This window comes from Giraffa tippelskirchi, chromosome 2 (assembly GCF_054371585.1).
Source record: "Giraffa tippelskirchi isolate mGirTip1 chromosome 2, T2T-mGirTip1v1.2.pri, whole genome shotgun sequence".
Lineage (NCBI taxonomy): Eukaryota > Metazoa > Chordata > Mammalia > Artiodactyla > Giraffidae > Giraffa > Giraffa tippelskirchi.
This window is the reverse complement of record NC_137276.1, coordinates 32720574-32734743: the sequence shown is the minus strand read 5'-3', so window position 1 is coordinate 32734743 and position 14170 is coordinate 32720574. Positions and strand designations below refer to the sequence as shown.

Below are 14170 nucleotides of genomic sequence, written 5' to 3'. Positions count from 1 at the left end.
TTCCTCGTCTGAAAAATAGGTATAATACATTCTATAAGTTTATTTCAAGGATGAAAATAGACAAGATTGAGAATCACTGAATTAGAAATACACAAGAGTCTTAAACAGCCCCTGGTATATCTCCATATCTGCAGTACTCACCATTTCACTCTAGAGAAATAGAAGAAGTACCAGTAAGATAAGTTAACCTCTCTGTTAACTTGGAATATTCAAGGAAGAGAAAATTCAAGGGAAGATCAATAAAATAAACAGGAAGAAGGAATCTTCTAGAAGCCATCAACTTTTCAACAATTAATATTTATATTAATTGTTCATTATACTGCAAGAATTCTTGTAAGAGAGGGAATGGAGTGGTTGGTTACCTCCCCTGCTTAAGAATTACTATTCTAGTTCAGCATTGCTAGTTATTAGAGAAATGCAAATCAAAATTACAACGAGATATCAGCTCACACTAGTCAGAAAGGCCATCACCAAAAAAATCCACAAACAACAAATGCTGGAGAGGATGTGGAGAGAAGGGAACTCTCCTGCACTGTTGGTGAGGATGTAAGTTAGTAGAGCCACTATGGAGAGTAGTATGAAGGTTCCTTAAAAAACTAAAAATAGAACTACCACATGACCCTGCAATCCCTCTGCTGGGCATATAACCAGAGAAAAACAGGATCCAAGAGGATACATGCATCCCAATGTTCACCACAGCACTGCTTCCAAAAGCCAAGACACAGAAGCAACCTACGTGTCCACTGACCGGGGATGGAAAAGGAAGATGTGGGACATATATACAATGGAGTATCACTCAGCCTTTAAAAAGAATGAAATAATGCCATCTGCAGCAACATGGATGGACCTAGAGAGTCCATCTTACATCTTACTGAGTGAAGTAAGCCAGACAGACAAAGAAATATCAAATGACATCCTTCATATGTGGAATCTAAAAAGAAAAAACACAAATGAACTTACCTACTAAACAGAAAGAGACTCACAGACTTAGAAAACAAACTTATGGTTGCCAGGGGGAAGAGATAGTTAAGGACTTTGGGAAGGTCATGTACACATTGCTATATTTAAAATGGATAACTAATAAAGACCCATTGTATAGAACATGGAACTCTTGCTCAATGTTATGTGCCAGCCTGGATGGGAGGGGTTTTGGGGGGAGAAGAGATACATGTATATGTATGGCTGAGTCCCTTTGCTGTTCACCTGAAACTACCACAACATTGTTAATTGGTTATACCCTAATATAAAATAAAAACTTTAAAGTTAAACAAACAAACAGAAATAACTATTCCAGATCTAACAGTCATAATGAACCAATTATCATAAAGAACAAGTAGGCACAAACTAGGTGCCAGACAATTTATTAGAGCTCACTATAACTTAATAGCTAAGGATGCAACAGTGAACAAGAATTCAATTGTCCTTGCCCCTGTGGAAGTAACTAACCCACCCAGCAGGCTAGTGCAGCAGCTGAGGATAAGTCAAATCCTATACTATAGTCAATAAACTCAATTATTGTTTTATAATTGAATTTTATAATTTAGTCAATTAACATTTCGTGATTCCTAATACAAAATCAAGTCTGAAGTACAGACACACACTATGTGCTATTAGTATTCATAACAGTGACCTTTTCCTGAATGTAAACTTTCAGGAACTTTGATAAATGAAGTACATGCATTATCTCATTTAAATCTGATGATTCTATCAAGTGAATATTATTTCCCTCATTTCACAGATAAGGAAAGTAAGATTAAAGAGGCTGAATAATTTGTCCAGAACCATACAGATACGCAGAGGCAGAGCTGAGATGCATCAAGTCTCTCTGACTCTAAAGCACATGTTCTTTCCACTCCATAAAAGCAAGACTCCTAGAGGGAGGTACCCTTGAAAATTATAGGGTAATGATTTCAAGTCTTGCTCCAAGATACCCAATTTGAGTATGCCCTTTTCTTTCTAACTTTCCCTAAATGTTCTCAATGTAGCATTTTGTTGAGTGGTAGTATAAAAACTATTAAGGAAGGAAAAAGCAAAGTTGTAATTAAAATCTTGAAAGAGGGGTATCCTACATTAGACTCAAAACTACCATCTTCTCCTCTAAGAATGCTTAGTCATGTCTGACTCTTGGCAATTCCATGCACTGTAGCCCTCCAGGCTCCTCCATCCATGGGATTCTCCATGCAAGAAAAGGGGAGAGAGTTGCCATTTCCTACTCCAGGGCATCTTCCTGATGCAGGGATCAAACCGAGCCTCTTCTGTCTCCTACACTAGCAGGCAGGTTCTTTACCACTGCACCACCATCAGTTTCCTAAAATCATCTATTTAGTCACCTTCATTTTACGAAACACCACCAATCCATTTAGCCTGACAGAATCTACTAGGTTAAAAAAAAAAACTTAAAAAAAAAAATAAAATAAAATAAAATAAAATAAAATAAAAAAAAAAACAAAAAACTTACGTTTGTGTGAATGCATGCCTAAGTGTGTATCTGTATCTGTATCTAGATAGTTTTTCCTAGTGTCACAGTATTTCCAAAATTGTATTGTCTTACTTGAGAATGCCTTCAGAAGAACCTTTAAAAATCAAATACTTAAGGGATGAAAAATGAACAATATAAATACTTCTACAGTTCACACAGGGACAGAGGGCTCAAGTTTCCACAAGCATTAGCATGCTGTAATATGCCTTAAGTAAATCGTTTCATCTCTGGGCCTCCCTAAGAGGAAATTAAGATGACACAATCTGTAAGGTCCATCCCACCTTTAAAAGTCTACGATACAAGAACAACCAAGAAACCCCACAAAACACTTTTCAAAGCATGATCAACTTTATCTCTGAACAGGGAGAGCAAGGATCTACAACTGAAAGAGAAATCTAATCGGCATTTTCTACTGCATCTGGACCACGTAACATTGCAGCTCCTTTAGCAGCATATCCGTGCTGGAGTGCAGGGTTGACAGAACTCCAAGGAACTGCCGACTCTTAAGGAGTAACATCGGCCAGTTCTGATTCTTTTCATCTAGAAGTGTTTAGTCTGAAAGGAAAATAAATTCCACTTCTACAGCCAATGAAAACCATACCCCTCTATCTAAATAATCTTTCCATCTCAGCCTCAAGAAACTAATAAAATAAGGATCGTTAAGACAGCTGAATGAGTAACTCTTCTTTAGTAAGTAAAAGTGAAGATTTCAAAAAAGGGATGAAATCTGTTCATAGTAGCAACGAAGGACTAACGGTTTTTGCCTAGTCTTTCTCTGGTTCCTTTTTAATAAATTAGACATGAGTATCAAATATGGAAGAGGAGAGAGTATGTGAATAAATGTAGTATTGAGGCTCTCAAAGACCATATATTCTAAGTTTCCTCATTTCTGATTAAATAAATTACCTCATTAAATTAAAACAAGCCTCAGGGCACATTTATAATAATTCATAAAGTTACAGGCCATGCCATTGTGGTTTAAATTTATAACTTAATTTTATAATTAAATCCCAAGGAATAATATAGAAAAAAATGCAAATGCATATTCCTATTTTCAACAATAAGGAAAAACATCCTAAAAATAACAGAATTTAACACATCAAAATTAAACATTATGTTCAAAATATTATCTTTAAAATATCTCATTTCACACTCTTTTCCCAAAAGGCTAAAAATATCAGAGGGCCATTACTATTCATTTCATACATGTAGACAATAAAGTTAAAACTGGAGTAAACAACTTTACTAAAATCAATAGAATAAAAGAAACAGGTTTAAAATTCAAAGCTTCTGATTACAAGATCCATGCTCTATTCAGACATCAAGACACCTAATCAAAGATCCTGCAAATATTCAATTACTCAGGTGTCTGCCCACCAGGTGAAAATGTCCATGCAGGAAATACCTGCTGGGACAAACTTCACAAAGAAAAATAAAAAGTATAAACACACTCTTGGGCACTGATAAAACATATAATAGCTACAGGGGATTTTCTCCCCCAATTTTAACAAGTCCTTGACTTAAAATTTTAAACCACACTAAACGGGTATTGAGAGGATAAAGCATTACAACACTGATAAATACACTGAGCCAATAGTACAAATTTGAATTTGAGACTCTTCACACGTAATTTTTAAGTATCCATACAGCCCATTACATCTCTGTACCTCTGGAAATGACTCTATTAGGAATCTATGAAGGCTTTCCCCAAACACATGATGTCCAATCACTAAAGGATTTACTAGAAAACACCTTTCAGAAATAAATATGCTAAGGAAATGTAATTTTATTAACAAGATCCATTAATATTTTATAAATATTCAAAACAAATCTTTATTAGTTACTAATATACTTTTCTAAATATGATACACATAACTTAAAGATAAAAACATCTTTTAGAGTCTGAAGCAGTGGATCTCAAACAAGGGTGATTACCAGTGTTTAAAAATGTTTCGACTGTCACAACTGGGAAGTGCTATTGGCATCTAGTGGGTAGAGGCCAGGAACTCTGCTCAGCGTCCCACCATGTACAAGACAGCCCACCCCCACCCACCCCCCCCACAAAGAATCATCTGGACCCAACATCAATAATGCCAAAGTTGAGAAACCCTGGTCTACAATCTAACTTTTATCACGAGGACTATTAAGGTTTACGTACCTTTGAATTTAATATCCAGACCACTAAATTCCAATTCAACTCCTTGAAGTGCTTCTCCCAGAGTTTCATGGTAATGACTGATACTTTTTTTTGACCCCACACAGAATGGAAGTGAAAAGTACTTATATGTCTCTTGGCGATTATGGTAGGGCCCAACAGTATTCATCCATAAGACAACTTCCTCTTTATCCTGATACTGAAACAAACCAAAAAAGCAAGTAAGAATATGTTTTTAAAAAAAATCTAATTCAAATTAAGGGAATATTTTGCTATTTTTTCTAAACAAAAATGTACTATCTCCGTTTTGGAAGCTTTAAAATAAAATGCTGGAAGCTTGTTTCAAAATGATGATCATGAAATTTGGTGCATTTTAGAATGATATATTCTGATTATGGTCTCAGGCAGATTCATGTTTGCCAGACTTTGTTTTATAGAAGATACTGTTTAAATAAACTCCAATAACCTGTAAGAATATGTTTATACTTAATATTTACACTATCAAATAATGATAAACCTAGAACAGACATGATTCACCATGCTAACATGGACAAGGGAGAAGGAAACAAAATCAGTAGTTTATCCGGAACCTAATGTTAATCGCTGGAAAACTCCAAAAATCTAATGTTGTCTGTCAGCAAGCACAAATAAAATTTCACCTTTTTTTTCCCCCACAATTATTGGTCAAAGGGAGGAAATGACCAAAGAAGAGGAAGAGCAAGCCATACTACAAAACCTCCACAACTCATCCAAGTCATATCTATCTTTCCCTTTATCAGCCTGAAACACAGCTACTGCATGCAAATTTCTCTGAATAAACAATTATAGCTTTTACCCATCAGTGATTACTTTTTGTAGCTAAACTTGGGCTGTGATCCAATGACTTTGGGTAAGTGACTTCACCTTTCCAGGGTCCGGCTGGGAAAACTGCCAAAGATTTCTAAGATCTCCTCAAGTTTAAAATTCCAACGATTCTATGAAGAGTGGTTACCTGAGTAATTTTAAAACTAATAATCCTAATTAGCAATATAAATGAAAGACAACATAAGATGCAGCTTGTCAACTAACAGTGCAGAACTTATATCACCAAACAATTATTTACTGAGTACCTACCATGTGCCAATAATTGTGTTCATAACTGAGACAGCTTTGAACAAGACACATTTACTGCCCTATTAGAGCTTAGAGCCTAAATGAAAAGATGGACACTGAATGAGCCATTATAATCAAGCAGGGTGTTATGGAGCATTTAAAAGAGAAACCTATCCAATCAGCCCAAATACCAAACATTACTCCCAGTCCTCCATCTAATGGCTTCCCTCATAGCTCAGTTGGTAAAGCACCTGCCTGCAATGCAGGAGACCCCGGTTCGATTCCTGGGTCGGGAAGATCCCCTGGAGAAGGAATAGGCTACCCACTCCAGCATTCTTGGGCTTCCCTTGTGGCTCACCTGGTAAAGAATCTGCCCGCAATGTGGAAGACCTGGGTTCAATCCCTGGGTTGCGAAGATCCCCTGGAGAAGGGAAAGGCTACCCACTCCAGTATTCTGGCCTGGAGAATTCCATGGATAGTCCATGGGGTCGCAAAGAGTCGGACACAACTGAGTGACTTTCACTTCACTTTTCCTCCATCTAAAATGAATAAACATTTTCCACCAAAATCCAACATTTCCCAAACAAACTCATCCCACCCAAACGCAACCCCTCAAAACTTTTTCTAATGGTATTATCCTCTCAGACACAGAGACTCAAACCTCAAGCCCCTCTGCATTCCAAAAACCATTGACTTGTCTATTCTTTATATAAAGCATCTGCCTCTTTTGAGTCATACCACCATCAAACTAGGACTTAAATCTAATCATCTTCAAACATAATGTCTCATTGTCCTAAGACATCATTTGGGTACCTCATCAAGGAAATAAAAAACTACCTGACTTTTTGAATACATGACACATGTACTAAGCATAGTACTAGGTGTTAAGGCTATAAGGGTAAATCTTGTCCTGTAAGTAGTTCACAGTCCTAAGTGGAGCCAGAAAAGTAAACAATTAACAGTGAAGAAATAAATGTTACAGTTAAGGTAAAAAGAGTTATTGTAGCAACAGTAAAAGAATGATTATTTTTGCTTTGGCACAGAAGGATTGGGATGAATAACAATATGGAAAATCACAAGCTGTTTCAAGCGAATCCAGAAAAACTGTAGATAATCTTTATGTAGGAAGAAACCAATCGAAGGTCTTAATGTACCCATAGATCCCCATTCATAACTACTCTTGTTACTTTAGGGGCTTGAAAAATATACATATGCCATCACCCTTCTGTCCAATGTTCAAAATCGCACTGCACTAATCAATCAAGGTATTCCTTTCCGCACAGATATAGATATAGCATAACAAGTCTCAAAACAGTTCTCTAAACCAATCACTATCCACTGAACAGAGCTGGTATTCTAATAGAATTGAAACCTGTTCACAGAGTAGAAAGCTTTTTGCATAGTATCATGTACACAAAAAATAATTTAATAAATATGATGAAAAAACACTGAAGAAAGGCTGAAATGAAAGGTCATTAGCAACTTAGAAGAAGTTTCAAGTATGTGCACTGAATGCAATAGTATCCTTTGAAAGAAGGAGAGGTAATCACATGTATCCATTCAGGATTATAACCCTGAAAGAGAGGAACTATTCTTGTCATTAACCCTGCTGAGAGTCTGCAGAAATTTTATAAAACGTAACAACTTGTGAAAATAAACAGAACACCTCTATAAATCCTAATACTCATATTCCTTTAAAAACAGACAAAAACTTTAACACTAACACTTGTTAAAATAGAGCATTCATTTATTTCATACAGATTGAAACATAAGACTAAAATAATTGAAGGGTCATAGTGTGTGTTAAACTACACATTCTGAAGTCACTCATTTTAAACATTCATGAAATCTTAATGGGGTAGTAGAGTTTTGATGACATGATGCAAATTGTACTATAACAAAACGTGTACAATTCTGTAGCCTAGGATTCCTTCTGGGAAAAGGACTGAAGCAGTGCTTAGGGGGAAAAATACATATATGTATATATGTTATATAGACATAAACACACATACACACACACAGATTTGGGTGACTATTAAGGTTAAAAACGTTTCTTTTACATTGCTCCTTACATAGAACAGACTTCAAGAACTTAAAATGTTTACTTTTCATTATAGTTTTTGATTATCCCTGAGAATAAGTATTTCCAAGACAAGGTCAAAAGGAGAGTTCTTTTTCAAGAGAGAAAGATGTGTCTTAAAAGATCTTGAAATAAGAAAATACCAAAAGGAAGAAACGTTTTAAGGAGAAAAACCTTTCCTTCCACTAAGCTGCTGTTTTAAGTCCCCAGGCTCCCCAACTCTGTGGGAAGACAGGACTGGTAAGGCTCTCCCCTCCACCTGTGGGGGCCCCAAGTGTGAGTCACTCAGTCATGTCCAACTCTTTGCGACCCCATGGACTGTAGCCCGCCAGGCTCCTCTGTCCATTAAATTCTCCAGGCAAGAATACTGGAGAGGGTTGCCATTCCCTTCTGCAGGGGATCTTCCTGACCGACCCACGGGTCAAACCCGGGTCTCCAGCATTGCAGGCAGATTCTTTACCGTCTGAGACACCACTGGTGGCCAAAAGGCTAGTCTAATTTGCTTTCAAAACATCCCACATCTTAGCAAGCTCTTTATAAATACTTTCCTCAGAAAAACTGAGTTGCCAAAGAGCAAGATGGAATTTTATAACTTACCTGCAGGGTGTAATCAGAACAGGGGGAGAGAAGAAGTAAAGCAAGCATAGCAGTGGATCAGAGGATCCCTGTACATGGGGATGGTTCCTTCCATGAGGCTTCTTATTAAGGACATACCATGTGCTGGGCACAGTTCTAAGGTCTTTATACATATAAACATTTAATCTCTCCAAGCTTTATTAAGACAGCTCCTATGATTTTCCCCATTTTACAGATTCGAGAAAACTAAAAAGAGATGTTACATAATTTGTCCAAGATCATTCTAATTTGCATCGCATTTATAAATTTAGGACTACACTTTTGCTAATCCCTAATCAGCTTCATTAACTGAAGAGCAAAAACTAAATAAAGGAATTTGGGGAAAGTACAGTTGTACAAAGCACCTAAGGAAGTGCTAAACACTGAACAACTTTTCCATTTGAGCCTTTAATCTGCCCAACAGGAAAAAAACCTTCCTAAGAAAAGAAGCTCCTTGTGTTCTAATTTCAAAAATAATGACCTTTATTCTCAAGAAGTCACCAATGTTGGGTCTCTCATTTAAATATGGTTTATGTGCTGGGAAAGTGCAGGTACAGAAGTTTCCCTCCTTGATAGACATGGTGAATTACCTTTTCTCAGGAGATAATGTTACTGACGATCTCATGTAAAATCCGAATAAAGAAATCAGAATTTATGTAGACAGGCAAAGAACTGAAGACCCAGACTAAGTTCCCAAATGCCATTACTTTTATGAGATGAGGGAAAAGATATATGCTTACTTTAAAATACATATCTGAGAAAGCAAAATCCAGTTCTGAAATATGTTTCAAAAATCACTGTTTCAATGCCTTTTAATTCTTTAAAACACATACATCAGAATGCAAATACAAACAAATTATTAGTGTATTTTTGGATAACCTCTTGAGATAACTGCTCTCTCTCAAAATAACTCTGTACCTAAATAAACTTTTAGTCTACCATAGAGTACAGCTGAAAATAGGACAATGAATTCTGGCACTTCCTAAAACTAGATCTATATTAAAACACTCACAAATTCACTTGTAGTAAACAGTTTATCCTCTTTATAAATCTGCACATGTTTTAAGAGTTCCATACTCCCAACAGCGATAAAGACTAAAGGCTTCCATTTGTCTAAGCAAACAAAACATCTTTTTTTAACCCAGTGGTGTAACAGTGCTTATGGCAGATGTTGAGACTAGGCTATCCTAAGCACAGAGCGGGTACTTCCAACATTACCTACGCTACGTACAACGGGCCACAAAGAAATGGAATTGTAACCTAGGTAGGGCCCCTAAAACATAACAGGCATCCCCAAGACCATGCATCTTAAATGAACAATGGTCTGCGTTAAGCAACAGGGTTATCAAACTTCCAACCTTGCATATTCTTACCCCTGGCAGGTCCCTAATTACTCAAGTCACTCAACAAGCACTAATTAAATCCCACTTGTGCCAAGCACAGAGCCTGGTTTATGACTGACCCAGAAAAAACTTTTTTGATTTTGTGACCTTGAGGAAATAGAGCCCAAAATAAGTCAAGGCTTCAGTGTAAATGATAAGATGCTTTTAAGATTCCTGTGCCATTGACTGTTCATTTTTTGCTGCTGATACTTTTACACAGCATTACTATGAAAATCGTATGTACAAGACAGGTGGAAAAAACAAGGACTATAAATCATGTAGCTCAGACTCTTCCTGTGACCCTGGGCCAGCCACTGGGCCTCTTCAGGTCATTAGGAAAATGAGTCTTGAATTCAATAGTCCTATGTCTTTCTACTTCTAAAATTCTATTCTTCTCAATTTGCAATCTTTCTAACGAGTCTTCTGGAATCTTAGGAGACATGATAATCTAACTCTAGTTGTTTCCAAGTGCTCCAACTTTCAGAAATCCAAATAAGCATGAGCCATACCCTATACATCTTTCACTCTTAAGTGTTCTTTTTATGACTCTTCAACCATTTATTAAGAACCTGTCTTTCATGAAAGTGTTCTTTAATTTTTATTGCATGTGTATATATTCTAGAAGCCAGCAGCACGTTTCCTTCCCATTATTCTTCTGAGAATATTAAAAGCATTGGACAAATAAGCACATAAAAAATACCGTATGACTCAAATGTTCAGCTGAATCCTAATCCAGTAGGTAAATTAAGAGAAATCAAGGGCTTTGAGGAACTGCATTAAGTAGTTAGTTGTTCCTTCTTAGGATCAGTTACATAATTTGTGGGGCCCAGCACAAAATAAACTTGCAAGACTCCTTTCTAAACAAGTATTAAGAATTTCAAATGGTGACAGCACAGCATTCAGCTAAGCAGTCTTTATGTCTTGCACACACTAAGTGGCCGCATTGGTCACATGCCCATTTCTGTCCCTCTTTAACACTAAACCAAACACAACCTCACTAACAATTCCCTATGAAGCCAGGCTTACCCAAAGATTTCTTTTAAGCACTTAAAAGTATTATCTATACAGAAAATTACTCAATTTAATACCAAGTGTTTTACTGCCTTATTTTTTAAGGATAAAAGGGTGTAGAGCATATCCTATGAGAGTGTAGCAGACGATTAATTCAGTTTGCCTGAGTTCAAATCCTACCTCTACCTGTACCAGCTGTGCAGCCTCAGGCAAGTAACTTCTTTGCCATCCCATTTTCTCATCTATGCAGAAGCCATAATCCCATTCATTTCACAAACTTATCAATGTATGTTTAAAACACAAGTTAATACATATTAAGTACTTAAGACAGTGCCTACCACATATTGCTACAAAAGCTTAGCTATTATTTCTATCTGGAAACTGTCTTCACAGAAAGTTAATCTAAAGGGCAAACTTTAACTTTTAGATGGTTCTTTGGTAAACAATCCAATTTCACAAGTATTTATTAAACACTTACTCAGTAACCTTCCCTTGACAATTTTTCTCTTCCTTCAGTATCATTCTGTCTTCATTAGCTACTTCTGCCTTCTTAGTGGAAAAAAAAATTCACTTGACCATAGCCTTTTCAGTATTAGGCTTGAGGTGAATGCCTAGTTTTCAAAAATATTTTCAAGAAACTTTTAAGAAATAAAATATCTTGGCTAATAGCCAAAAAGTATATAATGACACTTAAATTTTTTACATATATCTTCATGCTATTTTTCCTATAATTTTCAAATACCTAAATTTTTAAAATAGTTATTAACAAGTGAGAGCGGTTCAATATAAACATGACTGAAATAAAAAGAGTCTAAATTTTTTTGTCCAACAATCTTCTCATACATGACATATTCTCTCAAAAACCTTTTATCAAGTATTTTATATTCAATTTCTGGCTTTAAAATATTAAACGTTCCTGCCATAAAATTCCAGTTAAATTGGCATTTACATCTTAAATCTGTAAATTAATCTAATATCTTTTTATTCACCTCCAATTTGTAACATTTTAATTAATATGTTCTTTTCCCTACTACAGCGGTTTATAGAAAACACAATATAAAAAGGGGTTTCCCTGATAGCTCAGTTGATAAAGAATCTGCCTGCAATGCAGGAGACCCCAGTTCCATTCCTGGGGCGGGAAGATCCACTAGAGAAGGGACAGGCTACCCACTCCAGTATTCTTGGGCTTCCTTTATGGCTCAGCTGGTAAAGAAACCGCCTGCAATGAGGGAGACCTGGGTTCGATCTCTGGGTTGGGAAGATCCCGGGAGAAGAAAAGGCTACCCGCTCCAATATTCTGGCCTGGAGAATTCCACGGATGGTATAGTTTCCACTAGGTCGCAGAGAGTCGGACACGATTGAGCGACTTTCACTTTCACTATAAAAAAGTAAAATATTACTCTTAAGTTTATATGCCTGTACGGTGGACTTAAAGAGACAATTCCGAGTTTTACATGGTAACTTTTCCAAAGTGCTCAAAAAACCTGGAAAAATATTAGTACTCATTGGCCAAAAGAATGCCCACTGGAAATGAACACTTCTTACCCTTTGAGACAAGTTTTTAAACTATTTAACCTAAGAATAAAACTATCTTAAGGTGAAAAGTCACAAATACAGTACAAAAACGCCACCGGCTCAGGACTTTAAAAATATACAGATAAGAAGTTGCTGTAACTGAAGGTACACTACCTGAAAGTTTAGAACTTGTGTTAACTAAGAGCATAGCTAACCTACAGACTTCTCTGGCCGCTTGTTTCCTCACTTTTCAGAAATGACAGAAGACTTTAAGATTTAGTACTACACAATCTCTCAGGCCAAATCGTATCATTAATGCTGCTGCTGCTACTAAGTCACTTCAGTCGTGTCCGACTCTGTGCGACCCCATAGACGGCAGCCCACTAGGCTTCCCCATCCCTGGGATTCTCCAGGCAAGAACACTGGAGTGGGTTGCCATTTTCTTCTACAATACATGAAAGTGAAAAGTGAAAGTAAAGTCGCTCAGTCGTGTCCGACTCTTAGCGACCCCATGGACTGCAGCCTACCAGGCTCCGCCGTCCATGGGATTTTCCAGGCAAGAGTACTGGAGTGGGGTGCCATTGCCTTCTCCGGTATCATTAACGAGTTAAGGTCTAAAAACACAAACTACTCACACTCACCCTCTAATTTACATGACTTTACTGCCCTGCTCACACCTATCATTCAGAAAGCCACTGAATTACCTTCCTAAATGAAAGTCACAAGAGGAGTCGTTAATATCCAAGCTTTGATGAGGAAAATGCCAATTAAACAAACAGTCGATCAATTTTAGGCTAAATGCAAAACGGACTGTTACCAGCAAGACAAGAGGGCTGGGCAACTTAAGAACCCCCGCACAATCAGAAGCTGCCTAGAGACCACTGGGACGCGAGCCTATCTAGGGGCCAGAAGAGGTGAGGAGTAAGTTACAAGGCCTCCAAGGCGGATGCGGGTGGCTGAGCGCCTGTACACGTGTAAAGTGCTCTTCACCTCAAGTTTATCAAGGTTGTCCCCACGCCAGGGTTAGATTCCGGTTTGGGCAGGAGGGGGAAATAAAGGCCGGTGAGCACCATTAAGTGGTGGATATTTCCTGGTTAGTGTATGACGAGTAATACGTGGTGCATCCATCTTCCGCCGCGTCGTAGCCCCCCGGCAGCACGGGCTCAGCTCCCTTCCCTGGGGGACACCAGCCCCGAGACTGGCTGCCTCCGGCCCACTGCCGCGGCCAAGTGAGCCCCGACCCTCAGACTCCGCTTCTTTCCCGGCTCCCGGGGCCCCTGGACCCAGAGGTTCGGCGCCATTTAGGTCCGGGTTGGGGAAAGAAGGCCCAGGCACTCGAGAGTGGAGTCTTGTCCCGGGAGCACACGGAAATGCCTCCTCCCCGCTCCCGGGGTTCCTGCTCCGCCAGGCCCAACCGGAAGGCGGCCGCGGGGCTCGGCCGGGTAGCCGGGCCGTCCAGGCCGCGCCGGGCCTGCCGAGGCGGCGGGCCGCGGGGAGCGGGCGGAGGCGGCCGCGCCGGCAGGGAGCGCTTCTTCTCACCGTGTGCTCGTGCTCGTCCGCCCGGGCCCGGGGCAGCAGCAGCAGCAACAGCGCGGCGGCCGCCGCCACGCCGGGAGCGCCCGGCAGCGGCCTCATCCTCCGCGCTCCCACCGGCCCGGCGCCGGCCCACCGACTCCTCCTCCGCCGCCGCCGCCTCCGCCGCGGCCGATTCGCATCCACGGGGCGCGGACAGACGCACGGGGCCCGGGCCCAGCCGCTGGCTCCTCCGCGCCGCCGCCGTCACCGCCCGCTCCGGAGCCTCCCCCGCCCCCCGCGCCTCCCTGCCTCTTCCTCTGACTCAG

General features: G+C 39.2%; 1 protein-coding gene across 5 annotated transcripts in view; it reads right to left on the bottom strand.

Annotated features, from left to right (window-relative positions):
• TM9SF3 (transmembrane 9 superfamily member 3) overlaps positions 1-14122 on the bottom strand; it is a 58896-nt gene extending 44774 nt beyond the window's left edge. The window contains exons 1-4 of one of the 5 annotated variants that reach the window (XM_081551135.1): positions 13400-13897; positions 13034-13123; positions 11293-11425; positions 4638-4833 (exon numbers count right to left, since the gene is read on the bottom strand). In XM_081551135.1, the coding sequence (XP_081407261.1) occupies positions 4638-4803 (166 nt within the window). In that variant the 5' untranslated portion in view covers positions 4804-4833; positions 11293-11425; positions 13034-13123; positions 13400-13897. Of the gene's footprint in view, positions 1-4637; positions 4834-11292; positions 11426-13033; positions 13124-13319 lie in introns of all 5 variants that reach the window. The other 4 variants (XM_081551134.1, XM_081551142.1, XM_081551132.1 and 1 more) reach the window with 4 other exon arrangements.
• Between the last annotated feature and the right edge of the window lie 48 nt (positions 14123-14170).